Source organism: Ahaetulla prasina, chromosome 2 (genome assembly GCF_028640845.1).
Source record: "Ahaetulla prasina isolate Xishuangbanna chromosome 2, ASM2864084v1, whole genome shotgun sequence".
Taxonomy (NCBI): domain Eukaryota; kingdom Metazoa; phylum Chordata; class Lepidosauria; order Squamata; family Colubridae; genus Ahaetulla; species Ahaetulla prasina.
The window spans coordinates 5,842,126-5,869,789 of NC_080540.1; the positions used below are offsets into that span (position 1 = coordinate 5,842,126).

Here is a 27,664-nt window from a genome sequence, read left to right on the forward strand (position 1 = left end):
CTGCCTGCCTTTTTTCAGCCTGGGAAGATGGAGGAGGTCCATCAGGAAGCGCCTCCCCTTCCCCTCATTTTCCTCCCCCCTCCAGACTCCCCCACAAGGGTGGATCCCGCTGGGACCAACAATTCCCCATCTCTCCTCTAGGGGGTGTCATAGGGTAGCCTTTTGCCACACTCCTCTGAGAAGTGTGGCTCCCTCCTTTAAGAAGCCGCTGGGAACTATGGGCCCTGGACTCCCTGATGGGTTCCTCTACCTCCTCTCCACAGCCCGTTTTTTGATCCAGGGGAGGTCCAAGAGCCACTTCCTCAGCCCACATTGATTGCACCGTATGGCACAATCTGACTGCTATCTTGTCTGTGATGACCCCACCCAGTCCCCTCTCCTGAAAAAGGCCCTCTTGGTTATTTTGAACAATATATTTTTATTCAGGATTATATGCATAGAAAAAAACTTAATAGAAATATCTGTGTGCGAATATATGAAAAAGACAATGAAAAAAAGGGGAAAAATCCCTCCAAAAATGATAGTAGGAAAAAGAAACTTTCCCGTTTCACCCTCAACAAGCACATTCAACACCAACACTTTATTACGAAATAAACAGCCAGCTGCATCTTCCTTCAACCCATTTTTTCCTCTCTAAATCTTCAGTTCTCATTATTCAGTTCATCAAAGGGCCAATACAAAATATAACAAAAATATCTGGGTGCCTTGTCTTACAACTGGAAGAACTTATAATTGGAAATGCATTTCCACTTGTGGTCATAAGTCAGACTTCCTGTACTCTGCAAAACATTATATATACTCCCCACACACATATAACTTTTGTACAATCACTCTGGGAAGGTCCTAATGCTGCTCTGTGACCAAAACAAATTCACACTCCCAACATTTACACTCTTTTGTCTCATTGTGTACTCTCTGGGGTTCCTTTGCTTCAGTAGAAAAAACATTTATCCACACAAAATAATTGTAGGATTTCCTTTCTGTCACTGTGTGAAGTTCCTGGTAAAGGTTGTTTCAAAAAAAAAGTGCTCCCAATGTTGTTCACAGCTGAAGAGATTTATCTCTGCTATGGACTTTTTGGTGCCTTTTTAGCTTGGATTTACTAGGAAAAGGTTTCTTACACTCTGAGCACTTGTAAGGCCACACTCCTGTGTGAATTCGGGTGTGCATGTTAAGTGTTGAAGGTTGCCCAAAACATTTCCCACACTCCAGACATTTGTAGGGTTTCTCTCCAGTGTGGATTCGCTGATGCATCACAAGAGAAACTTTCCGTGAAAAACATTTATCGCACTCTGAGCATTTATGGGGTTTTTCTCCTGTATGGATTCGGCTGTGACTTCTAAGGGAAGATGAATGAGCAAATGTTCTCCCGCAGTCTAAACATTTGTAGTTTTTTTCCCCTGTGTGGATTTTCACATGACTTTTAAGGGCTGATGAAGTACGATAAAATCTTCCACAGTCGTAGCATTGATGTGGCTTCTCCCCTGTGCGGGTTTTATGATGACTCCAAAGGCCTCGGTTTTCTACAAAGAATTTTCCACATTCTACACATCTGTATGGCTTCTCTCCTGTGTGGAACCTTTGATGGCTTCCAAGTTGGCATTTTTGGGAAAAGCACTTCCCACACTCCTCACATTTGTAGGGTTTCTCCCCCGTGTGGATTCTCTGATGAATCCGAACATGGGCTAGTGAAATAAAACTTCTCCCACACTCCCCACATTTATAGGGTAGGTCCCCTTTGTGCCACTTCTGGTGACTCTGAAGTTCATAAGAAAACACAAATTGTTTCTCACATTCTGGGCATTCATAGGGTTTTTCTCCAGTGTGGATTCGCTGATGCATCACAAGAGAAACTTTCCGTGAAAAACATTTATCGCACTCTGAGCATTTATGGGGTTTTTCTCCTGTATGGATTCGGCTGTGACTTCTAAGGGAAGATGAATGAGCAAATGTTCTCCCGCAGTCTAAACATTTGTAGTTTTTTTCCCCTGTGTGGATTTTCACATGACTTTTAAGGGCTGATGAAGTACGATAAAATCTTCCACAGTCGTAGCATTGATGTGGCTTCTCCCCTGTGCGGGTTTTATGATGACTCCAAAGGCCTCGGTTTTCTACAAAGAATTTTCCACATTCTACACATCTGTATGGCTTCTCTCCTGTGTGGAACCTTTGATGGCTTCCAAGTTGGCATTTTTGGGAAAAGCACTTCCCACACTCCTCACATTTGTAGGGTTTCTCCCCCGTGTGGATTCTCTGATGAATCCGAACATGGGCTAGTGAAATAAAACTTCTCCCACACTCCCCACATTTATAGGGTAGGTCCCCTTTGTGCCACTTCTGGTGACTCTGAAGTTCATAAGAAAACACAAATTGTTTCTCACATTCTGGGCATTCATAGGGTTTTTCTCCAGTGTGATGTCTCTGGTGTAGCACCAGGGTTGATTTACTGGAAAAATATTTCCCACATTCAAAGCACTTTTCATTTTTCTCCCCTCGGTGTGTTTTCTCATGTCTCCGAAGACCTGAACTCTGGATGAAACATTTTCCACACTCAAAGCACTTGTAAGATTTGATTCCTGCATGAACCTTCTCATGGCTCCAAAGATTTGATTTCTGAGCAAAGCTCTTCCCACATTCCCAACACTTGTAAGGTTTCTCCCCTGTGTGAATTCTCTCGTGGTTTCTGAGAGTGGTTTTTTCAGAGAAAAATTTCCCACATTCCAGACATTCATGGGGCTTCTCTCCAGTGTGGATTTTCTGATGTCTAAGAAGGGTTGACTTTTGACCAAAGCATAAGTCACATTCCTCACATTTATAGGGCTTCAGTCTAGCGGAACTTCTGAGATCTTTGGAGTTTTTCCCAGAGAAAGATTTCTCAGCCTCCAAACCTTGACTGGATCCACTCCCCACATGGACCTTCCTGTGGGTCAAAAGGAGGGACCTGCGAGCAAAGGATTTCCCACACTCTGAGCATTCATGGCTCCTTTTGGGCGTTCTTGGAGGGCTGCTTTTGTCTGATGGGGGATCCAAGAGTTTCCCATGCTTCATGCTTTTCTTTGGCTGCTGCCTTGGGCTGAATTTCTACTATCTCTTGTTAGTTGTCTTAAAGGCAAATCTTTGGTCACAGTTGTTTTCCTGCTGGTGGAACAAAAAAAAAATGATGAGAACATTATTTTCTTTCAAGAAGCACAGAAAATCACAAAATTGTTGAAGGCAAGATGCTGACATTTGTAAACTGCTCAGAGAGTGCTGTAAACCACAATGTGTCTAAGACAAAGTGCTATTGCTAATAAGAAGCACAACAGTGAGGACAGAATTGCAGTTCTTGAGCAAAGCGGTCATATGATGTCTCACGTTATGACCGCTTTGTTCAACAAGTGAGACTGCAGTCCAATTTTAATCGTAAGTTGAGCACTGTCTATAGGAAACACAAAAGTCAAGGCAAAAACTTTCACTGCATTGCCCTTTTGTCAAATAGAGACCACGTGCTCCGAAACTTCCTCCATTCCTCTGCCCATGGGTTCCTCTGCCCATGGGAAGAGTGTCCCTCTCTGCAGGCTGGAAGCGGGATTTCCTAATCCCCAGAGATGCCAAGACAGGAAGGAAGGAGGAATGTTTGGGGGAGGAACCCAGATCTCCTCCTTCTTCCCATGGAGGCAACACAACCCAAGAGGGAAAGAAGCCAGCCAAGCCACTGGGAAATGGAGATGATTTTTTATTTTTATTTCTTGATATTCGCCTTTATTATTTTTACAGTAACCTATCCCACACATCTTCCTTTACCTATTTGCCTCGCAACAACTCTGTGGGGTGGCCCAGCTGGCTTTCATGGCCAAGGCAGGACTGGAACCCATGGCCTCAGGCTTTCTAATGCAGGGCCTTTAACCAGTAGGCCATGCTGGGTGTTGATTGGGAATAGTCATCTTTTAAGATGGGGGGACTTCAGCTCCCAGAATTCATGCCAGTTGGGGAATCTGGGAGCGGAAATCCACACAGCTTAAAAGTTGTCAAGATTGAGAAACACGGATATGGACGTATGTAAACAAGCATCAGTGTCCATGTAGACACATATGTGTTTGAGGAGTGTGTTTATCAAAGTGTTTCCCCATTCAAGAAGGATAAATTTAAGAATTCAAATCCACAATCAAGACCAGAACTTGTTTGAGGCGATTGTCCTCAACTCACAGCATAGATGTTTGCCAACAGGGCAAATAAGCTAACTTATTGTGAGTTGGGTGGTTTCTATATTTGATAATAATTATGAATACACAACTACAGACTTTTATCCTTAAGGGAGTCTCTGATCCGGGTCATAAATACCTTTTGTGGGTGGAATCCATCGTAACTCTGAAAAGGTGCAGCTGGATGACTTCGGTGTCTCTCTCTGCCCTCCAGCTGTGCCTGATGAGCTCTTGGCTGAAAGGGGGGATGGACCCAAACTCAGCCTCTCCCACTTGAGCTGAGAAGGGAAGGAAGGACAGAGCCTCACACAGGAGAGGCCTCAAATAATGAAACCCCCCCTTGTTGGCAGGAGGAGCTGAATGCTGGCAAATGGACATGGGGGGGAGTGTATGTAAGAATTAGCAGCATAAATTGACAAAACGGCTCCTTTTTTCTATTTTCAGTTGACTTTCTGTGTATCCCAGGACTGGACCTTGTCCCCCAAGAGCCTTAAATCCATAAAGAGAAAGAGCCTCCATCAGACTTCAGGAGCCTCTGGGGTACCAGGTGTCCGGATCAAGGGGCTCACAGGGGGCCCCTAAATCACAAAGGGAGATTTAGGTTGAGTCATGGAGGGGCAGAAAAGGAAATCCACATTGCCTTCCAATCCTGGCATGAAGCAGCCCCCTGAACACCCATCTGAAGCTGCAACTCCCCCCAAGACTGAAAACGTTCCACTCTCACCCTCTCTGCTTCTACCAGAGGGCAGGGGGTGGGGTGGGGTGGGGCTCTGAGTTCTGGCAGACGGTACAGGATAATAAAAACAAGGACAAATAGGCTGAAAAACAGCTTCTTTCCCAGAGCAGTAACTAGATTGAATTCTACTGTATAGCGCAATGTTAATGCGATATCAGGGGGTTTCAATTCAATTGCATAGAATGCGAAGGATGTGTGTTTGTGTTTTATTTTTTATAGTTATAATGTAGACTGAAGATGGCATTTCATTGTACGAGGTGCAATGATTATAAACTAAACCAAACCAAACTAAACTAAACTAAGGCATCGCATCAGCAAAAGAGAAGGAAAAAGAGTTCAGGCTCCTGTAAAAAATCCATTTCTGATATTTATCCTTTTTTCTCACTTTTGCCCATATGAGCTCCATCCCACCATGACTTCTCGATCCCGGCTTCCTCGTGACACTTTTTGTATATTTTATCAAATAAAGTAAAAAAAAAAAAAGCTGGGGGAGGGAATTAGATCCAGGAAGCTAAGGACCCAATCAGTCCCTGGAAAGATCCTAGAAAAGACAATCAAGCAATGGATCTGCCAAAGCCTAGCAACAATCAAAGCTCTTATTACAAGCCAACATGGGTTTGTCAAAAACAGACCACGGCAGAAACCGTTATTGCATTCTCTGACAAAGCAACTAAAATTCTGTGGACACAGCATACGTGGACTTCAGTGGGGCATGTGACAAAGAAGACCACAACCTAATTCTTGGCAAGATAAACAAAATGTGGGATAGCATCACCAGCTGATGGGATTCATAAATGGCTGCCCAGCCACATTCAACGTATAGTCCTTAATAGGACTACATTATGCCCTCACCCAGCACCCTGGGAGCAAAACCCAATTATTCTGTACTGCTCATTTGTCAAATAAAGATTTAAAAAATGGGTGCTTGTTCTCCAAACCAAGATTTAACCAAGATTTGTTTACTCACCTTTAAAGTTACAATGAAGAGGCCTCTGGGTCAAGGCCAGGTATGACCCTCACTCCTGACTGATTTGGTTTCTCCTTAATCGATTGGCCCTTTGTGCAGGAAGCTGCTTCTCCATCCAGGCCACAATTTCCAAATTCTCTGGAATGGAGTCCTGGCCAAAGGTTGGTGGATCCCGATCCAAGAACAGCGTCTCTTTCTCCTCTGTGAAGTTCACGGCCACCTCCTCACTGGTCTCCTGCAAAGAGAAAGGAAAAAGGCTCAGATGCAGAAAGTGACCTTGAACTTAACCTGTAAAGGATCTGGAAGAGGGAGGAGAAAATAGGATTATTGGATGAGGATACCAAATAATGAAGATTGAATCGTAATTCAAAAATACCTTAATAAGAGAAAATGGACGAAACCAGCAGGCTGAAGTCCACCAGGGACCAAAGCATAGTTGTGCCTAGGAGAACCCAGTGGAAGATGGGAGAAGTCAGATGGGGCAGAGCATGTGTGAAAAGAGCTGCTCTCTCCTGCTCTTTTTGGAGGCTGCAAAGCCACAAAGATTCCAGTTAGGCGTCTCAAACTGTATTTCCAGTTAGGAAAGGCACCTTCTGGCCATCAGCTTCTTCTAGCAGCTGCTCACAAAGACCATCCTCAAAACTTCCTTTGAGCTTTGAAAAACACCCACCCAAGAAGGAGCTGCCACATCACAGCCTCTTCTGGGCAAAACAAGGGAAATACAAAGTTGAGAAATTCTACCCATCTTTTTAAAGTAGAAATAAAAGAAAAGATTAGCATAAAAACAAAGGATTTTATTTTTGGCCTTTCAGACGGAGCTCTAAGAAAGAGGATCTCTTTTCTGGGTTAAGAAAACAGGAGCTCAATTCAACTAATTTAAACTTCTTTACTTCTGTAGGAAGGGAACTTCACCTAGGCAGTGTTGAGCAAAAGGAAACCAAGCCAGGATGCATCATAATAAAAAACACTGACTTAGAATTAAATCTTGCCAGGGAAAAACCCACAAACCTCAAGGCTATTTAAAAGACAATACTTAGAAATACAGGAAAGAAAATAATCAGGTCACACAGACATAGCCGACCAAATAAAAGAAATAGATTAGATCAAGACAAGATTCAATCACAAGCCTAAATAGATTAACTTCAGTCAAAGCATATGGAAAACAACTAACGGAAGGGAGAATACTTGAGGAAATCAAATCGTTAGAATGAACAGATTAAACCGGAACACACGCCCGAACACGAAACCCACCCACATTAACATAATCAGAAAGACAAAACACAGAGAACTTAGCAAACACATACACAAAAGGAAAACCCATCAAGTACTCCCGAAACAAAGAAATGAAAAGGGAAAAAGAGTATAAAAAATGTACACTTACTGTATATGGTTGTCAGCTCACCCAGGAACGCGGTCCTTGCGCTTGCTGGATTCGTCTTCCTGAAAAATAAAGAAACCTCGCTTTCACGCAGCTCGCTTCGATCTCAATTCTTCTAACACATCGGCAACGCTCCAATCTGCTGGAGAGGAGCTCCCAGCCGGGAAATTCGAACCCATTCGGGGAACGATCTATCACTTCTCCCCCCCACCCGCAATAACATTACAAATCCCAGTAAATGCTTTAAAGCACAATTTACACTTTCTTTTCAAATGCACGTGCGGGATACGCATGCTCAGAGACCTCGTGATCTGCTGGACCACTGAGACCTTCTGAAGGAATTTCCATAAAGCTCCTTCGGGGATCCACCCGGGGAGAGGAGGGGGCAGATCCAGACTGGGGACGGAGCCCCCTTTTCCAGCCCAGGAGAGACAGGAGGGATCTGCTCCCTGCAGGCAACGTATGAACAACATGAACTCAATTCAATTTAAAGCTTTTCTTTTCCCCAAACTCTTCCCTCCTCATTGTGTTAAGAGCACATTACAAACCTCAACAAATGTTTTAAGACTCCGTTTACTCCATTTTTTCCAATTGCACTTGATGAATATGGATGCTCGGGGGCTTCGATCTCTTACGGACCACAGAGAGACCTTCTGAAGCAACTTCCCCAAAGCTCCTTCCCGGATCCACCGGGGATCCTTGGCCGGGGGGGAACGACAGATCCAGCCCGGGGACAAAGCCCCCTTTACCCCCTTGAACGGAAGGAAAGGGAGGGATCCGCTCCCTGCAGGCTACGCCAGAGCCGATCTCCCCGAGAAAACCCCGGCAAATCGAAGATCGGGATCCGCAGCTCCCTTCCTCCTGGCGGGGAGAAGATCTCTTGGGAGGAGGGGCGGCCTGGAAGCCGGAGGGAGAGCAGATCAGCCTCACCTGCCTCGAGGGATCCAGCGCCGATCCTCGCCGAGATCCAGCCAGGGGGATGGGAGAGGCGGGGGCGTGGCTTCTGACTTCCTCTAAGGCTCCGCCCCCGTCTAGAAGCCCCGCCTCTTCTCTTTCCCCCTCCGCCATTCGCCCCCAATCTGCCTTCCCAGGATCACGTGCTCCGAACCCCTTTGTGTGTTTTTCCTCCTGGGGGAAGGAGGGGGGAGAAAGGGGGATCCCAGGAGTGGGACATGGGAGGGAGGGCAAGAGAGCTTCGATCTCCACGTGATCTCCCCCCATCTCTGCCCAATTTCTCAAACCAGGACCTCTCCAGGCCACAGTAGGCTCCCATGCTCAAAGGTGAGAGTGGCAGCATCAGGATTTGAATCCAGGACCAGCTGGCTCCCCAAGGGGAGAACCTTCGCCTCCCATTCCTCAACTGCGGTCCCAGGGCTGCTGCACCAGGAAATCACTTCTGGAGGGAGGGTCTGTCCCACAGAGTCCTTGGTGCTGAAGGGGGGGGGTCTCTCCTGTGTGGGGTCTTGAGAGGGGCGTCTCCTGGGGGCTCCTTCGCTCTGGGCTCTTGCGGGGCGGGGGGGGGGAGAACGTTTCATCTCTCCAGGAGCTGCTGTTCAGATGGGAATTTGTGAATTTAACCAGGGCAGCAAATGCAGGCAAAAAGGGGGCTGCAGGGAGGGGTTTCCGGGGTCCCAGCCCTCCAGGCACTCTCCGCCTCCCCCCCCCTTGGCTAACTTCTTAGAAAGGCTCCAGACCGGCCACTGCTGGGGACTTCCTCCCCTGAGCCTGAATCCGAAGGAGTCCCAAAACTTTGGCTTCACTCCACAAAGATGCTTTTCCGCACTAAAAAAAGGCAACCTGGAGTTTCTTGGGTATTTTTTCCTCTTGAAAATATTTTCCTTCTCATCTAAGAAGCTTCTTCAGTTCTGATTGACTGGGGGCAGGGAGGAAGGATTTGTATTGTGTCCCAGAGGACAAACCCAGGAGGAGGAGATGTCCATCTGCATCTAAAAAGACATGGGGGGGCTCTTTCTAGGACAGCCACCTCCACCTTCTGGACAGAGAGGAGCCTGGATGGAAAGAGGGGCCAAATCTTTGCCAAAATGAGCAGCCCTCCCACAACAGGGGGGTGGAAAGGACCCCCCCACCTCCTGTCTACAACAGGGTCCCTTCAGCAGCCTCAGGAAGGCTCCACACCCTGATGGCTTTGCACCCTGATTCAGCACCAAATGACTGCAAGGAATATCAATCCTTCCATCCTCCACCACTCAAGTCAGAACTGGAGAAGCTTCTGGGGTGAGAAGGGAAATGTTTTCAAGGGAAAAAATGAAGAAAGTCCAGCTGCCATTTTGAAAAATATCTTGGAGACAACCATGACCTGGAGGATGGAGGCTCTTCATAAGAGACCCCTGGCTCCACTTTCCCCTTTCTAAATCTCTGCTGACAAAGCCTGGACTCCTGGGGGCCTTAAAATACCTTAAAGGGACATCTAGCCCACCCCTCCATGCACAAAGAGAAAGGGAGATTCTGGTTTAGAGTCATGGAGGACACAAAATGAAGTAGCCCCCTGAAGCTGCAACACCCCCCCAAAAAACTAAAAATCTTCCCCTTTCTCACCCTCTCTGCTTCCCTGGGGGGGAGGTCTGAGTTGCTCTCCCTTGAGTGAAGGGTGCTGGGGCCCCTCCCTTTGAGATGATCTTGGGGGGCTACAGGGGGGCCAATTTGGAAGGGGGACAGAAAAGTGGCCTAGAAAACCATTCAAAGAAAGATAGTGGGGATGAAGATTGGGGGGGGGAGAAAATTTTGAAGTATCCAGGGCAGGTGGGGGTCAAAGGGCTGGGAGAGCAGAGGATTATGGGTGTAGGAATCCTTATTCTGATCCCCTCCCCAGATCCCCCCTCTGCACTACTATTAATCTTCTCATAGTTCCCATCACCAATCTCTTTCCATTTATGACTGTATGACTATAACTTGTTGCTGGCAATCCTTATGATTTATATTGATATATTGACCATCAATTGTGTTGTAAATGTAGTACCTTGATGAACGTATCTTTTTTTTTATGTACACTGAGAGCATATGCACCAAGACAAATTCCTTGTGTGTCCAATCACACTTGGCCAATAAAAATTCTATTCTATTCTATTCTATTCAAAGAAAGAGGGCTAGAGAAGTATGGATATTACTTTCCTTGCAGCCCAGAGAGTTCCTGGGGGTCTCTTCCTTTCTCTCATATTTCCTGCCGCTTTGGGGGGCAAAGAGGCCCCACCGGGATGCAAGTTTCCCTCCAGAGCTTTAGGGGGACTGCTGGACCAGTTGAGTGTCTGCCTGCCTTTTTCCACCCTGGGAAGATGGAGGAGACCAATCAGGAAGCGCCTCCCCTTCCCCTCATATTCCTCCCTGCTCCAGGCCCCCCACCAAGGGTGAATCCTGCCAGGACCGACAGTTCCCTATCTCTCCTCTAGGGGGCATCTTGCCACAGCTTTGCCTTTCCTCCTGTGAAAACCGTGGCTCCACCCTCTAGCAGCTGCTGGGAACCATGGACCCTGGACTCCCTGATGGCCTTCCTTCTCCTCCTCTTCCTCCGTGCAGCCCATTCCCTGATCCAGTGGAGGTCCTATAGCCACTTCCTCAACCTACTTTGGCTGCACAGATGGCACAATCTGACTGCCATCCAGTGGTGAAATCCAAATTTTTTTACTACCAGTTCTGTGGGCATGGTGTGGTTTGGTGGGTGTGGCAAGGGAAGGATACTGCCAAATCTCCATTTCTACCCCACTCTGGGACCAGCCAGAGGTGGTATTTGCTAGTTCTCGGAACTGCTCAAAATTTCTGCTACCGGTTCTCCAGAACCTGTCAGAACCTGCTGGATTTCACCCCTACTGCCATCTTGTCTGTTTTGAGCCACCCAGTCCATCTCCTAAAAAAGGCCCTCTTGATTATTTTAACAAATACTTTTATTCAGGATTATATGCGCAGAAAGAAAGTTAGTACAAGTATTCGTGTATGAATCTATGAAAAAGACAAAGAAAAAAATTTCTTCCAAAAATATAAAAGGAAAAAGAAACTTTCCCTCTTCATCCTCAGCCAGCAGATTCAACAACAAAACGGAACAAACAACCAGATTCATTCCACTCTTCACCCTCTCTAAATTTTCATTTCTCAGTGATCAACAGTCTAGTAAAAATTAAAAGAAATATCTGATCCCTTGACTTACGACTGAAGGGACCTATGACATTCCAAGTTGTGGTCATAGGTCAAGGACGTCCTGTAGTCTGCGAAACATTTTATCAACTCCCCACATTCTTATAACTCTTGTGTAATCACTTCAGTAAGTTTAAAATTTCCTTCAGTAGGAAAAATATTTACTCACACAAAATAATTGTAGATTAAAAAATTACTTGTCACTGTGTAAACTTCCTGGTAAATGTTAAGATGTGCTGAAAAAGTGTTCCCAATCTTTTTCACAGCTGAAGAGATTTATGTCTGCTATGGACTTTCTGGTGCTTTTTTAGCTTTGATTTTCTAGGAAAAGGTTTCTCACACTCTGTGCACTTGTGAGGCTACTCTCCTGCGTGACTTCGGGTGTGCACACGAAGTGTTGAAGGATGGAAATAACATTTCCCACACTCCAAACATTTATAGGATTTCTTTCCAGTGTGGATTCGTTGATGCATCACAAGAGAATCTTTCCGAGAAAAACATTTCTTGCACTCTGAGCATTTATGGGGTTTTTCTCCTGTATGGATTCGGCTGTGACTTCTAAGGGAACCTGAATGAGCAAATGTTCTCCCACAATCTAAACATTTGTAGTTTTTTTCCCCTGTGTGAATTTTCACATGACTTCTAAGGGCTGGTGAGCTACGATAAAATCTTCCACAGTCGTTGCATTGATGTGGCTTCTCCCCTGTGTGGGTCCTATGATGGCTCCAAAGGCCTCCATGAGAAGCAAATGATTTTCCACATTCTACACATCTGTATGGCTTCTCTCCTGTGTGGAACCTTTGATGGCGTCCAAGGTGTTGTTTTTGGGAAAAGCATTTCCCACACTCCCCACATTTGTAGGGTTTCTCCCCCGTGTGGATTCTCTGGTGAATCTGAACTTGGGTTGGTGAAATAAAACTTTTCCCACATTCCCCACATTTATGGGGTAGGTCCCCTTTGTGCCACTTCTGGTGTGTTTGAAGTTCACGAGAAAACATAAATCGCTTCTCACATTCTGGGCATTCATAGGGTCTCTCTCCAGTGTGACGTCTCTGATGTAGCACCAGGGTGGATTTTTCAGTAAAACATTTCCCACATTTAAAGCACTTTTCATTTTTCTCCCCTCTGTGTGTTTTCTCATGTCTCCGAAGACCTGAACTCTGGGTGAAATATTTTCCACACTCAAAGCACTTATAAGATTTTATTCCTGCATGAATCTTCTCATGGGTTGAAAGATTTGATTTCCGAGAAAAGTTCTTCCCACATTCCCAACACTTGTAAGGTTTCTCCCCTGTGTGAATTCTCTCGTGGCTTCTGAGTGTGGCTTTTCTACGGAAAAATTTCCCACATTCCAGACATCGATAAGATTTATCTCCAGTGTGGATTTTCTGATGTGTAAGAAGGTCTAACTTTTGACCAAAGCATAAGTCACATTCCTCACATTTATAGGGTTTTAGTCTAGAAGAACTTCTGAGATTCTTTTTCCCAGAGAGAGATTTCTCACCCTTCAAACCTTGACTGGATCCACTTCCCACATGGACCTTCCTGTGGGTCAAAAGGAGGGATCTGCGAGCAAAGGATTTCCCACACACTAAGCATTCATGGCTTCTTTTGGGCATTCTTGGGCTGCTTTTGTCTGATGGGGGATCCAAGAGTTTCCCACGCTTCATGCTTTCCCTTGGCTGCTGCCTTGAGTTGAATGTCTACTATCGGTTGACAGCTGGCTTGCCAGTAAATCTTTGGTCATAGTTGTTTTCCTGCTGGTGGAACAAAAAAGAAGAATGAGAACATTATTTCCTTTTGAGAAACACAAAAAATCACAAAATTGTTGAAGGCAAGATGCTGACATTTGTAAACTGCTCAGAGAGTGCTGTAAACCACTATGTATCTAAATCAAAGTGCTATTGTTAATAACAAGCGCAACAGTGAGGGCAGAATTGTAGTTCTTGAGCCAAGCGGTCATGTGATGTCTCACATAATGACCGCTTTGCTGAACAAGTGAGATGACAGTCCAGTTTTAGTCATAAGTCGAGGACTGCCTATAGGAAACACAAAAGTCAAGAAAAAACTTTCACTGCATTGCCGTTTTGTCAAATAAAGATAACACACAAATGAAGGTGAATATACGTGTCCCAGAATGAAGTTGCAGGATCCAATTTGAGTCGGTTAACAGGATCAGAGGTTTTGTCTTCAGAGCTTTCAGACTCTACTGGAGCCCATCCTCAGGGAACGTCCCTCCAGCAGAGTGAGTGCTATTCTGTGTGTGGTGTGGTTGTGTATGTGGACCACACACACACAGCACATACTCTGCTGGAGAGAGGTTCCCTCAGGATGGGCTCCAGCAGGAGTCTGAAAGGTAGGAAGACAAAATCTCTCATCCAGGTAACCGACCCAAATTGGAACCACAAAAAACAAATGCTTATGTTCTAAACCAGAGGTCCCCAATCTTTCGGACCTCAGGGACCACTGAGTTCATAATTTTAAATCCTGCGGACCACTAATATGATCTGCCTAATGACCGGCTGGGTGGGCGTGACTAGGTGGTCATGTTACTGTGTGGGCGTTGCCAACTCCTCGCCTCCCCACCTGGGCTCCTTAGGGCCCCAATAAGAAGCAGTGGTTGGAGCTAAGCAGCCACCATGAGAAAGAGTTGGCAAAACAGCTCAGCTCAAATTAGATCTGACCGAGAAGAAGGCTCAGCAGAAGCACCTCACTGAGGACTACGAGCATAGGCTTTCCAAACAGAGGGAAGACCTGCAGGAGTGCAAGGCCAGGTACCGTCGCCTAGAGGCTCAGCAGGCAGAGATGGTCAGCCAGTTCCAGGCCTTGATGCAGTCCCACTGGAACAAGGCCCTCCGGCTCTTTGCCACCAGTGACACTTCCCTCCAGTCTCCACCCAAAGCCCCACACCAGGAGGTTGAAGCAGACACCAAGTTGGTATTTCTACCCCCCTTCGACCCACACAAAAAAAAACCTCAAAGGGGGAGACTCTCTGCAGCAACACGAACGTTCACTGCACGTATCCGTCCCAGGCCTTTTGTTTGAGGACCCCTGATTTAGTGCAATATTAAAAATGCAAAAAAAATTTCTGCGGACCATCAAAATTTTCTCAGGGACCACCAGATGGTGACAGCTGTTCTAAACCAAGATTTAACCAAGATTTCTCCTGATTCTACCAAAACAAGGAAAATACCGATTTCGCCTGATTCTACCAAGCCTTTAGGATCAGAAGCAGATTAAAGGTTAGCATAAGATCAAAGGATCTCATTGTTCCCCTTTTAAATTGAGCTCAAGGAAAAAGGATCTCTTGTGGGTTAAGACAACATGAACTCAACATAATTAATTTAAAGCTTTTCTTTCCCCCCAAACTCTCCCCTCCCCATTGCAATGAGGTCAGTCTGCATAAAGACAGCACACATTACATTTCCCCGAGGAAAACCCCAGAAGCGGAAGAGCGGGATCCGCAGCTCCCTTCCTCCTGGTGGAGAGAGGATCTCCTGGGAGGAGGGGCGGCTTGGAGGCCGGAGGGAGAGCGGCCCTCCTGCTCTAAGCCAGAAGACTCTCCCGAGGGATCGCTAGGCGATCGTTGGGCGAAGCGGGAACCTCGGATGCAGAGATCCAGAAAGTGGGAGGGGAAAGGGGCGGGGCCTTCTCTCCTCTCTGGCCCGACTTGAAGCCCCGCCCCTTTCCCGCCCCCTCTTCTTTCCCCTCCCCCTCCCCTCTATTCTCCCCTCCCAGCCAGGACCACGTGCTCCGAAACCTCCTCCGTTCCTCCGATGGGCTTCGGTGTGGAGGGTTCCTCTGCCCATGGGAAGAGTGTCCCTCTCTGCAGGCTGGAAGCGGGATTTCCTAATCCCCAGAGACGCCAAGACAGGAAGGAAGGAGGAAAGTTTGGGGGAGGAACCCAGATCTCCTCCTTCTTCCCATGGAGGCAACACAACACAAGGGGGAAACAAGGCAGCCAAGCCACTGTGAAATGGAAATGATTTTTTATTTTTATTTATTCATATCCACCTTTATTATTTTTACAAATAACATAACACACAGTGAACGTATCCCACACATGTTCCTTTACTTATTTGCCTCACAACAACCCTGTGAGGTGTGTTAGGCTGAGAAAGTGAGTAGCCCAAGGTCACCCAAGCTGGCTTTCATGGCCAAGGCAGGACTGGAACCCATGGCCTCAGGCTTTCTAATGCAGGGCCTTTAACCACTAGGCCATATAGAATAGAATGGATAGAATAGAATTTTTTATTGGCCAAGTGTGATTGGACGCACAAGGAATTTGTCTTAGTGCATAATCTCTCAGCGTACATAAAAGAAAAATTCATCAAGAATTCTATTCAATAATACTGGATGTCCTGGGTGTTGATGGGGAATGGTCATCTTTTATGATGGGGGGACTTCAGCTCCTAGAATTTAAATCAGAAGCCTCTCTCTCAATGGATCCAGCGCAGATCCTCGCCAGGCGAAGGGAAGTGAGATCCAGCCAGTGAGAGGGGAGCGACGGGGCAGGATTCTAGCTTCATCTCGGACGCCACCTACCCCTTGAAGCCTCGCCCCTTATCTCTCCTGATTTCAGCTAGGACCACCTGCTCTGAAACCCTTTGTGTGTTTCTGTGATTGTGTGTTTGTGTCCAGGCGAATAGGTAGTAAAAAATGCTTTAAAAAGTTTTTTTTTTAAAAAAAAGTTGGCCATGCCCACCCAGTCACATGACCCCACCACCAAGCCACACCCACCAAGCCAAGCTCACAGAACCAGAAGCAAAAATTGTTACATTTCAACACTGTGTGAAAGAGTTGAGCAAAAAGGCCCCGTAAGAGTTGAGATGTCCTTGGGGCTCCCTGAGCTTGGTGGTTGGTTGCCGCCCTGATGATGTTACCTAGTTGGGTAATGAGACGTCTCCGGGGAAACACTGAAACTCAGAGACTCATTGGCTTCAGTAAATGAGACCCACCTTAACTCATCACTTGCCTTTAACCGTGGTTAATTCTCTCCGTGGAGCTCTTGCCTCACAATCAGGAGGATGTGAGTTCGATCCTAGGTAGAGGCAGATGTAGGGTCTCCTGCTTCGGCAGGGGATTGGATTAGATGACCTGCAAGGTCCCTTCCCACTCTGTTAATCCTTTAAATGGTATCTTCTTCCCAGCCCTAAGCAGCACAATGTTTTCCTAGCTGTTTTACTTGGGAAGTGGTCTCTTCCCTCTTGATCACATAGAAATCCCTTTTGTGACATCATTGCTGATGTGCTCAGAAGCTGGGATCAGCCGGACTCCCATTGGCTACTTCAGGAGGGCTGCAGTCATCTTCCTGCCCCTTGTGAGCCCCTTGATGAGGACACCTGGATCCCCAGAAGTGGATCCCACTGTAGCACCAGGGAAGAGGTGCACCTAACTAGAGGGGAAACTGAATTGCCCTCAGAGCTGCTCTTCCTCTGGATCAGGATCCCCTCCCCTCTTCTCCAGCTCCAGAAATGCCAGGAGCCTTAGAATCAATCAGGAAGAAGAGCTCAGGGTGGAAATGGGGGGTCCTTGGTGAACATAGAATAGAATAGAATAGAATAGAATAGAATAGAATAGAATAGAATAGAATAGAATAGAATTTTTTATTGGCCAAGTGTGATTGGACACACAAGGAATTGTCTTGGTGCATATGCTCTCAGTGTACATAAAAGAAAAGATACGTTCATCAAGGTACAACATTTACAACACAATTGATGATCAATATATCAATATAAATCATAAGGATTGCCAGCAACAAGTTATAGTCATACAGTCATAAGTGGAAAGAGATTGGTGATGGGAACTATGAAACGATTAATAGTAGTGCAGATTCAGTAAATAGTCTGACAGTGTTGAGGGAATTATTTGTTTAGCAGAGTGATGGCCTTCGGGAAAAAACTGTTCTTGTGTCTAGTTGTTCTGGTGTGCAGTGCTCTATAGCATCGTTTTGAGGGTAGGAGTTGAAACAGTTTATGTCCAGGATGCGAGGGATCTGCAAATATTTTCACGGCCCTCTTCTTGATTCGTGCAGTATACAGGTCCTCAATGGAAGGCAAGTTGGTAGCAATTATTTTTTCTGCAGTTCTAATTATCCTCTGAAGTCTGTGTCTTTCTTGTTGGGTTGCAGAACTGAACCAGAAAGTTATAGAGGTGCAAATGACAGACTCAATAATTCCTCTGTAGAATTGGATCAGCAGCTCCTTGGGCAGTTTGAGCTTACTGAGTTGGCGCAGAAAGAACATTCTTTGTTGTCCTTTTTTAATGATGTTTTTGATGTTAGCTGTCCATTTGAGATCTTGCAATATGATAGAACCCAGAAATTTGAAGGTTTCTACTGTTGATACTGTGTTGTCAAGTATTGTGAGAGGTGGAAGTATGGAAGGGTTTTTCCTAAAGTCTACCACCATTTCTACGGTTTTGAGTGTGTTCAGTTCCAGATTGTTTTGGTTGCACCACAAGGCTAATCGTTCGACCTCTCGTCTGTATGCGGATTCGTCATTGTCTCGAATGAGACCAATCACTCGAATGAGACCAAACACACAAAAACCTTGCATTAAATTTAAACTCTTTGAACTGATCTCTCTATGGAAAATTGGGTAATTGGTTCCCGATTGAAAGAAACAAGTAAGAACATTTAATGTAACATGGTATATGAATAATGATGAAATATCACAGTAAGAGAATAACAAGAATATCCATAAAGAAATTGAAATACAATCTAAATTAACAGGTTAACAGAGTTGGAAGGGACTTTGTAGGTCATCTAGTCCAACCCGCCACCCAAGCAGGAGACGCTACACCATTTCTGACAGGTCAAATTAAAAAGATGACAAGCTTTCTTTAATATCAATAGGCCAGGAAGATTTTTCCTTACTATACCACAATTACGACCTGCTTTTGTGTTATTTTGAAAAGATTTCAGGATAAAACCTTTTCTATGCCAGAAAGATTTCTAGGGGCCTTCTCTGAGGGGACTCACAAATGCAGGACAACAATTGTCTCATTTCAAGGAAAAAGATTTTCCACACACCAAGCTCTGATGTGGTTTGTCATGCAGAAAGAATCTCCAGCCCTCCGAGCACCTGGAGGGTTTCTGAGGGCATTTTTACCTCGACCCAGGTAGACAGTCCAGAAAAATATTTCCCACACACCAAATGCACAATTTCTTTTTCTTGTGCATCCTTTGGGGTCTCCAGAGGTCTCAGTGAAGTCAGTATTTTGCAATGTTCCAAGTATTTTATACAATGACCCCCTTTTGCGAATGCTCCAAGGCTTATCAAGATTCTATTACAGACAGTCCTCAACTTACGGCAAACATTGATGGCCCATAAAACAATTCTGGCCATTGTAAAATGTTGTCCCCCCCCCCCACCATACCCACGTTATCTGACAACATTATGAGCACTTGGCAACTGGCTGGCTTTTGCGACCAGATTTGCTTTATACTTAGGACTCCTTTTTGTTTACTGACCACAAAAAATGTCATAAAATGAGATTCGGTCATGTATCTGATGGGGGATCCAAGACTTTCTCACGCTCCATCCTTTCTGGCGGCTGCTGCCTTGTGCTGATTATCTATTATCTGTTTTTAATTGGCTTGTAGGTAAATCTTTGGTCTCAATCTATTATCTGCTGTTAGAAGGAGAAAGAAGTGAAGAATTATATGTTCTTTTGAGGCACAGAAAGGGTAACCTCAGTCGTTCAGTGAAGCAGTGTGTCAACTCTGAAACGGATCGCCTGCCACAGCCATCTTCCGTTTCTCTAGTTGCCACACAACTCGGGGAGTCGGGAGAAGAATGGAATGCGATCTAGCCAAAACAACCAGCTATCTCGTAGGAACCAAGGTCATTCTCAACAGGTGCCATCAGGAGAATGGAACTGGTTGCCAAGGAAACGCAAGAACACCTAACTGGGCAACGTGACCTGTGACACCAGGGGAGGGGAGATCTCTAACGTTTAATTATGCTGAAAGTGCAGAGAACAGTTGGAGCTGGTTTTAAGTTCATCCGTCCCGAAATGATGTACTCAATAACGCAGTTCTTTGAGGAAGCCGAAAATCTCAGAGTGCTGAATCGTTTGGGTTCATTAGTCGGAACCAGGACACAGTGGTTAGAGGAGGGGTCACAGGAGCATTTCAGCCCACAACCGACACCCCAAACTCCTGGTTGCAATCACAAGTGATTTTGGAGGTCCTTACGTGGGGGGAGGAGCAGGCAATGGTCATGGGGGCAACTAGGGAGCAGGCGAAGACAGGCAAAGGCCATCCATAAATTGGGGAGCCACCCACTAAAGTGATATGCAAAGGTGCTGCCACCCCTGGAAGCCTAAGCCCGGCTATGCAAAGCAGCCCTTGGTGACAGCAATGCTGGGCTGGGGCTGGGCCTTGAGTGGAGGCCTTCAGCAGTCTCAGCCATCTGCCATTGACCCCACGACTGGGCTTCACCTCACAGTCACTGCTACCACTGAGAAATATGCCCGTAACCCCCACATCAGAGGCTTTTGAAGCCTTGTATGGATATATCATTGTTTCAGGTTTTCTTAGGCCTCACAGCCTAAGTCAACCTTGACTTGACCTTTTTCAGTGCTACATGATATCTAATGCCTGACAGACATGATTCATAGTACCCATAGCATTGCTCCTCAAGTTAAGTTTCGCTTTCCCTGAGTTAGGTTTCTATTCCGCTGAAATGTATGATTTCTTGTAAATCAGGTGGTGTTTTGCTAACACGTATACTCTGACTCTCGCTGTCTGGTAACTTTCGATATGCTATTCCTTCCCTGCTGTAGTTACCCCGCCCTGCTAAAACTGCTGAATAAAGGAGACTGTTGCGATCTGTTCAGGGGACACAACATCACCCCGGGCACTTCGTGCTCTCTCATCTTGAGAAACTTCTGGTGTGGTGTCTCTTATTCGACTTCTTTCGTCCTTGCGAGGACCCCCTAAATTGTCTCGGCGAGGGCTGAGACTCGTTCCTGCGGGAACCCAGGACAACATCTTTTTTTTTTTTTTTATTCAAAAAGTTTTACAAAAATTTTTTTCCCCTTTCCCCCCAACCCCTTTCCCTTCACAAACCCCCTCCCCCTCCCCCCCTGGCTTCCCGGAACAAACACAAGGTATAGTTAAAAATAAAACAAACATATGCTAAAAAAAATTTTTTCCCTTTCCCCAACCCCTTTCCTTCACAAACCCCTCCCCTCCCCTGGCTTCCCGGAACAAACACAAGGTATAGTTAAAATAAAACAAACATATGCTAAAAAATTTTTTCCCAAAACTATTATACCAATTCTCCCTCTCTAGCTCTGACTTCCTCCTTACATAACCAAATCCTTCAAAAAATTAACAATAAACAATAATAAAATATATAAATCAGTAGAACAAATTAATCCTAAAATATTTAAAACCAGCTAAAACGTAAAAATCCAATCCAATTCAGAGAATATCTCCCTTATAGCTTCTATAACCATATAACCATATAATTCTTTCGGGGACACAAATATTTTGTCTATTAATATTTTAAAAAAACCTTGTTTCAAAAATAATACTATTGTCTCTTGCCATTTTTTTTGGTGCATTAATCTCTGTCTTTCCTTCGTTGCTCCTTTTAAAAAGTCAATCACAATATTTCCTAGTAATTCCTTATGTCCAGAAATCCAAAAATTACTGCCGTATATTCCATCAGTCCAAAAAGAGAACTCTTGGGAAACATTAAGCTTGTGAGTCTTTTCCATTTGAGGGACAATCTCCTGTAGCACAAATTCAGGCAGCTCATCCAAACTATTTAAAGAAAACTTCTTTAGATCACCTTGTTTCTTCACGATCAAATCTTCATATTTATCCACTTTTATTTGTATATCCTCCATTCCATTTTCCGAATAATTGCACTGGTTAATTTGCTCCAAACTCTCATCCAAAACGTCCCCATTTTTATCAATTTGTATTTTTGAATAATTAAATACATTCTTTCTGTGTAGTCCTGTATAACGTCCCGAACCCATTCTTCTGAAAGAACCTCCATAACAAAATTCCTGCTGAGAATCCCCTTGTAACGTACTTAAACAGCATAATATAATCCAACAGTCCACAGTCAAACACAATAAGATAAAATCTCCATTCAGTTTCGATTCAACAGCAAAGCTCCCTTTGATGTATCGCTCTGCTTTCAGTTTCTCTAAAACGAAACTAAAGGGGGGGAGGAAGTCAGAAAATCAAAAATACTTGCAAACCAATAATTGCTCCTCACATTCGTTCCGCCTGCTTTTCGTATCCACAAAAAAAATCAATTGCTAGCAGAAGTGGACATCTTCCTCTTTTCCTGCTTTTTCAGGAGCGCAGAGAATACTGGAGGTGGGGGAGGGGTAAATAAGGGGATTCACCGTTCAGGACTTTGTATTACAAAAACAAAGCCCCTAGGGGAATCTACCCAATTCCTCCCCCTTGCTCTGTCTCTCTCTTTCAACCAGAGAGAGAAATGAAGCCGGGATCAGTTGTTAAATCCGGCTTTTACGGTATTCAATGCGGAGTGCCATAAATTGGCACCCAGCGAGAAAGATGGCGCCACCCAGAAGCCGAACCCAGGACAACATCAACAGGGAACCTCGGACAAAGAGTACGTGTTGCAGACTCGCTGCAACATCTGGGGGCTCGTCCGATCCTGTTGAGTTGTGTTCCATACCATTTCCAAGCAACGTGTCCCAAAGGTCCCCTAAGTTTCCCCAGGACCCCTTAAGTCGAATGGGGGCCTGTGCCTGGGAAACACAAGGCCTCTCCTGCTCACTTCAGACAACCCCACATTCCTTACCTGGGACTTTTTTTAACGACACATGAAATCGCTTAACAACAACAATCAGGAGTACAGAGTTGCAGTCATAGAGCCAACCTCTCACGTGACACCTTACTTAACGACCATTTTGCTCAACGAGCAAGACACCAATTGTGGTCATAAGTGTAGGACACATTACAGGAATTACCAAAAACTAAGTGACCTTCTACCGCTGCACATAGAGAGTATTTTAACTTACTGCACCTGTGTATGGTTTGCTAATTGCCCAGTGGCAGATAGGAGACCGCTCCAGATGGTTAATGTCATTGCCCAGAGGATCATTGGTTGCCCTCTCTCCTCCTTGGAAGAGTTTTACAGCTCCCGCTACCTTAAGAAAGGTCAAAACATTCTTAGAGATCCATCTCATCCTGGGCAGCCTTTTTGTTGAACTATTATCATCTGGCAGACGGTACAGGATAATAAAAACAAGAACAAATAGGCTGAAAAACAGCTTCTATCCCAGAGCAGTAACTAGACTGAATTCTACTTTATAGCGCAATATGAATGCAATATCAGGGGGTTTCAATTCAATTGCATAGAATGCGAAGGATGTGTGTTTGTGTTTTATTTTTTACAGTTATAATGTAGACTGAAGATGGCATTTCATTGTACAAGGTGCAATGACAATAAACTAAACCAAACCAAACCAAACCAAACTAAACTAAGGCATCGCATCAGCAAAAGAGAAGGAAAAAGAGTTCAGGCTCCTATAAATGAACTTTTTCTGATTCTTATTCCTTTTTCCTGCTTCTTCTCACTTTTGCCCATATGAGCTCCATCCCACCATCACTTCTCGATCCCGGCTTCCTCGTGACACTTTTTGTATATTTTATAAAATAAAGTAAAAAGAGGGGGAGGGGGGGAATTAGATCCAGGAAGCTAAAGACTAATTAGTCCCTGGAAAGATCCTGGAAAAGTTAAACAAGCAATGGATCTGCCAAAGCCTAGGTGATCAAGCAATGGATCTGCCACCACCTGATGGGATTCATAAATGGGTGCCCAGCCGCATTCAACGTATAGTCCTCAATGGGACTACATTATACCCTCATCCATTTTTTGTGCATTGCTCAAATAAGATTTAAAAAATGGATGCTTGTTCTCCAAACCAAGTTTTAACCAAGCTTTGTTTACTCACCTTTAAAGTTACAATGAAGAAGCCTCTGGGTCAAGGCCAGGTATGACCCTCACTCCTGACTGATTTGGTTTCTCCTTAATCGATTGGCCCTTTGTGCAGGAAGCTGCTTCTCCATCCACGCCACAATTTCCAAATTTTCTGGAATGGAGTCCTGGCCAAAGGTTGGTGGATCCCAATCCAAGAACAGAGTCTCTTTCTCCTCTGTGAAGTTCACGGCCACCTCCTCACTGGTCTCCTGCAAAGAGAAAGGAAAAAGGCTCAGATGCAGAAAGTGATCTTGAACTTAACCTGTAAAGGATCTGGAAGAGGGAGGAGAAAATAGGATTATTGGATGAGGATACAAAATAATGAAGATTGAATCGTAATTCAAAAATACCTTAATAAGAGAAAATGGACGAAACCAGCAGGCTGAAGTCCAACAGGGACCAAAGCATAGTTGTGCCTAGGAAAACCTAGTGGAAGATGGGAGAGATCAGATGGGGAGAGCATGTGTGAAAAAGGCTGCTCTCTCCTGCTCTTTTTGGAGGCTGCAAAGCCACAAAGATTCCAGTTAGGCGTCTCAAACTGTCAACTCAAACTTTCCAGTTAGGAAAGGCACCTTCTGGCCATCAGCTTCTTCTAGCAGCTGCTCACAAGACCATCCTCAAAACTTCCTTTGAGCTTTGAAAAACATCTACCAAGAAGGAGCTGCCACATCACAGCCTCTTCTGGGCAAAACAAGGGAAATAGAAAGTTGAGAAATTCTACCTATCTTTTTAAAGAATGGACCTATTTCACAGACAAAAGCCAGGAAAAGCTCCAGGCCTAGACAAGATAACTCCTTCTTGCTTAAAAGTCTGTGCTGACCAATTGGCCCCCATCTTCACCCATATTTTCAATAAATCACTAGAGATGTGTTATGTTCCTTCTTGCTTCAAACGCTCTACCATCATCCCAGTGCCGAAGAAGCCCACCATCAAGGAACTGAATGACTACAGACCAGTTGCTTTAACATCTGTAGTCATGGAAACCTTTGAAAGGCTAGTGCTTTCCTACCTGAAAACCATCACGGATCCGCTGTTAGACCCCTTGCAATTTGCATACCGAGCAAATAGATCAACAGATGATGCTCTTAATACGGCTCTGCACTACATCCTACAACATCTTGAGTCTCCAAAGACCTATGCAAGGGTCCTTTTTGTAGACTTTAGTTCAGCATTCAATACCATCATTCCAGACACTCTTCTAACTAAGCTAAACCAGCTACAGGTACCGGAACAGACTTGTAAGTGGATCACAAGCTTCCTAACAAACAGGAAGCAGCAGGTGAAGCTAAGCAAGATCACATCAGATACCTGTACAATTAGCACAGGGCCCCCACCAAGGCTGTGTGCTCTCCCCACTTCTCTTCTCTCTGTATACCAATGACTGCATCTCCAATAATCCATCTGTCAAGCTACTGGAGTTCGCAGATGACACAACAGTGATTGGTCTCATTCGAGACAATGACGAATCCGCATATAGACGAGAGGTCGAACGACTAGCCTTGTGGTGCAACCCAAACAATCTGGAACTGAACACGCTCAAAACTGTAGAAATGGTGGTAGACTTTAGTAAAAACCCTTCCATAATTCCACCTCTCACAATACTAGACAACACAGTATCAACAGTAGAAACCTTTAAATTTCTAGGTTCTATCATATCGCAAGATCTAAAATGGACAGCTAATATCAAAAACATCATCAAAAAAGGACAACAAAGAATGTTCTTTCTGCGCCAACTCAGTAAGCTCAAACTGCCCAAGGAGCTGCTGATCCAGTTCTACAGAGGAATTATTGAGTCTGTCATTTGCACCTCTGTAACTGTCTGGTTCGGTTCTGCAACCCAACAAGAAAGATACAGACTTCAGAGGATAATTAGAATTGCAGAAAAAATAATTGCTACCAACCTGCCTTCCATTGAGGACCTGTATACTGCACGAATCAAGAAGAGGGCCGTGAAAATATTTGCAGATCCCTCGCATCCTGGACATAAACTGTTTCAACTCCTACCCTCAAAACGGCACTATAGAACATTGCACACCAGAACAACTAGACACAAGAACAGTTTTTTCCCGAAGGCCATCACTGTGCTAAACAAATAATTCCCTCAACACTGTCAGACTATTTACTGAATCTGCACTACTATTAATCTTCTCATCGTTCCCATCACCAATCTCTTTCCACTTATGACTGTATGACTGTAACTTTGTTGCTGGCAATCCTTATGATTTATATTGATATATTGACCATCAATTGTGTTGTAAATGTTGTACCTGGATGAACGTATCTTTTCTTTTATGTACACTGAGAGAAATATGCACCAAGACAAATTCACTTGTGTGTCCAATCACACTTGGCCAATAAAAAATTATATTCTATTCTGTTCTATTCTATTCTATTCTACAGCAGAAGCAAAGCAAAGATTAGCATAAAAACAAAGGATTTTATTTTTGGCCTTTCAGACAGAGGTCAGAGAAAGAGGATCTCTTTTATGGATTGTGAAAACAACTAATTGTTCTTTTCTTTCCTTTCCCAGTTGCAAAGAGGTCAGAGTGTGAATAACACATTACAAATCTCAGTAAATGTTTTAAAGCACAATTTACACTTTCTTTTCAAATTGCGGGATACGCATGCTCAGAGACCTCGTGGTCTGCCGGATCAGAGAGACGTTCTGAAGGAAGAAAGCCCCTTCCCGGATCCACCCGGATCCCCTCGGGGCGAGGAGGGGGCAGATCCAGCCCGGGGACAGAGCCCCCTTTGCCCCCCTGGAGGAAGACGCTCCCTGCAGGCAACGCCAGAGCCGGATCTCCCCGAGGAAACCCCGGGAAGCCGAAGAGCGGGATCCGCACCTCCCTTCCTCCTGGCGGGGAGAGGATCTACTGGCTGGAGGGGCGGCCTGGAGGTCGGAGGGAGAGCAGCCTCACCTGCCCCGATCGGGACCCTGAAGCTTCTCCCGAGGGATCCAGCGCCGGTTCTCGCCGGGCGAAGCGGGAATCGCGGAGATCCAGCCAGTGGGAGGGGAGAGGCGGGGGGGGGCGGGACTTCTGGCTTCCTATCGGGCTCCGCCTACTCCTTGAAGCCCCGCCCCTTCGCCGCCTCTTCTCCTTCCCCCTCCCACTTTCAGCTAGGACCACGTGCTCTGGAACCCTTTTTTTTGTGTGTGTGCCATTGTGTCTTTGTGTTTGTGTGTATCTCTAGAAGCTGAAGCTCTGAAAGAGTTGCGAAGTCCTTGGGGCTCCCAGAGGTTGGTGGTTGGTTGTTGCCCTGATGATGTTACCTAGTTGGGTAATGAGACGTCTCCAGAGAAACACCAAGGACCCCCCCCCTATTTCCAGGCTTTCTAATGCAGGGCCTTAAGACTAGGCCATATAGAATAGAATAGAATAGAATAGAATAGAATAGAATAGAATAGAATAGAATAGAATAGAATAGAATAGAATTATTGGCCAAGTGTGATTGGACACACAAGGAATTTGTCTTGGTGCATGTGCTCTCAGTGTACATAAAAGAAAAGATCCGTTCATCAAGAATTCTAAGGTACAACACTTAATACTGGATGTCCTGGGTGTTGATTGGGAATGGTCATCTTTTATGATAGGTCCCAGAATTCAAATCAGAAGCCTCTCTTGAGGGATCCAGCGCAGATCCTTGCTGGGGAAGGGGAGTGGAGACCCAGCCAGTGAGAGGGGAGCGAGGGGGGTGCGGCTTCTAGCTTCATCTCGGGCTCCACCTACTCCTTGAGGCCCCACCCCTTCTCCCTCCTGCTTTCAGCTAGGACTACCTGTTCTGAAACCCTTTGTGTGTTTCTGTGATTGTGTGTTTGTGTTCAGGAGAATAGGTAGTAAAAATGCTTTAAAAAGCTTTTTTAAAAAAATGTTGGCCATGCCCACCCAGTCACAAGACCCAGCACCAAGCCACACCCACCAAGCCAAGCTCACAGAACCAGTAGCAAAAATTGTTACATTTCACCACTGCCTGAAAGAGTTGAGCAAAAAGGCCCCATAAGAGTTGAGGTGTTCTTGGGGCTCCTTGAGCTTGGTGATTGGTTGCTGCCTTGATGATGTTACTAGTTTGGGTAATGAGACGTCTCTGGGGAAACACCGAAGCTCAGAGACTCTTTGGCTTCAGTAAATGAGACCCACCTTAACTCATCACTTGCCTTTAACCGTGGTTAATTCTCTCCGTGGAGCTCTTTGCCTCACAATCAGGAGGTTGTGAGTTCGATCCTAGGTAGAGGCAGATGTAAGGTCTCCTGCTTCGGCAGGGGGTTGGACTAGATGA

The 27,664-nt window shown here is 45.2% G+C and overlaps 2 protein-coding genes across 10 annotated transcripts; both read right to left on the reverse strand.

Moving 5' to 3' along the window:
- Positions 1-404: 404 nt before the first annotated feature.
- On the reverse strand, positions 405-8,250 carry LOC131192724 (zinc finger protein 260-like). 5 transcript variants are annotated; one of them, XM_058172159.1, is made up of 5 exons: positions 8,193-8,250; positions 7,266-7,324; positions 5,885-6,119; positions 4,321-4,459; positions 405-3,138 (listed from the first exon to the last, which is right to left on the reverse strand). In XM_058172159.1, exon 5 carries the CDS (start codon positions 3,046-3,048, stop codon positions 1,042-1,044), a length of 2,007 nt encoding a protein of 668 aa, XP_058028142.1. In that variant the 5' UTR covers positions 3,049-3,138; positions 4,321-4,459; positions 5,885-6,119; positions 7,266-7,324; positions 8,193-8,250; the 3' UTR covers positions 405-1,041. The 5 variants fall into 5 exon arrangements, with proteins under 5 accessions (XP_058028142.1, XP_058028141.1, XP_058028139.1 ...); XM_058172158.1 differs by lacking the exon at positions 8,193-8,250 and adding an exon at positions 7,811-8,186 and having other exon boundaries at positions 405-3,135; XM_058172156.1 differs by lacking the exon at positions 8,193-8,250 and adding an exon at positions 7,811-8,186.
- A 2,890-nt stretch (positions 8,251-11,140) lies between these two features.
- On the reverse strand, positions 11,141-26,600 carry LOC131192779 (zinc finger protein OZF-like). Of its 5 annotated transcripts, none has more exons than XM_058172287.1 (3): positions 26,308-26,600; positions 23,364-23,598; positions 11,141-13,162 (listed from the first exon to the last, which is right to left on the reverse strand). In XM_058172287.1, exon 3 carries the CDS (start codon positions 13,073-13,075, stop codon positions 11,765-11,767), a length of 1,311 nt encoding a protein of 436 aa, XP_058028270.1. In that variant the 5' UTR covers positions 13,076-13,162; positions 23,364-23,598; positions 26,308-26,600; the 3' UTR covers positions 11,141-11,764. The 5 variants fall into 5 exon arrangements, 3 of the variants coding, with proteins under 3 accessions (XP_058028270.1, XP_058028269.1, XP_058028271.1); XM_058172286.1 differs by having other exon boundaries at positions 11,141-13,165; XM_058172288.1 differs by lacking the exon at positions 26,308-26,600 and adding an exon at positions 23,740-23,797 and having other exon boundaries at positions 11,141-13,165.
- Between the last annotated feature and the right edge of the window lie 1,064 nt (positions 26,601-27,664).

Excerpts from the sequence above, each read along its gene's own strand:
- LOC131192779 (XM_058172287.1), bottom strand. The coding sequence starts at position 13,075 with ATGAAGCGTGGGAAACTCTTGGATCCCCCATCAGACAAAAGCAGCCCA.
- LOC131192724 (XM_058172159.1), bottom strand. The coding sequence starts at position 3,048 with ATGAAGCATGGGAAACTCTTGGATCCCCCATCAGACAAAAGCAGCCCT.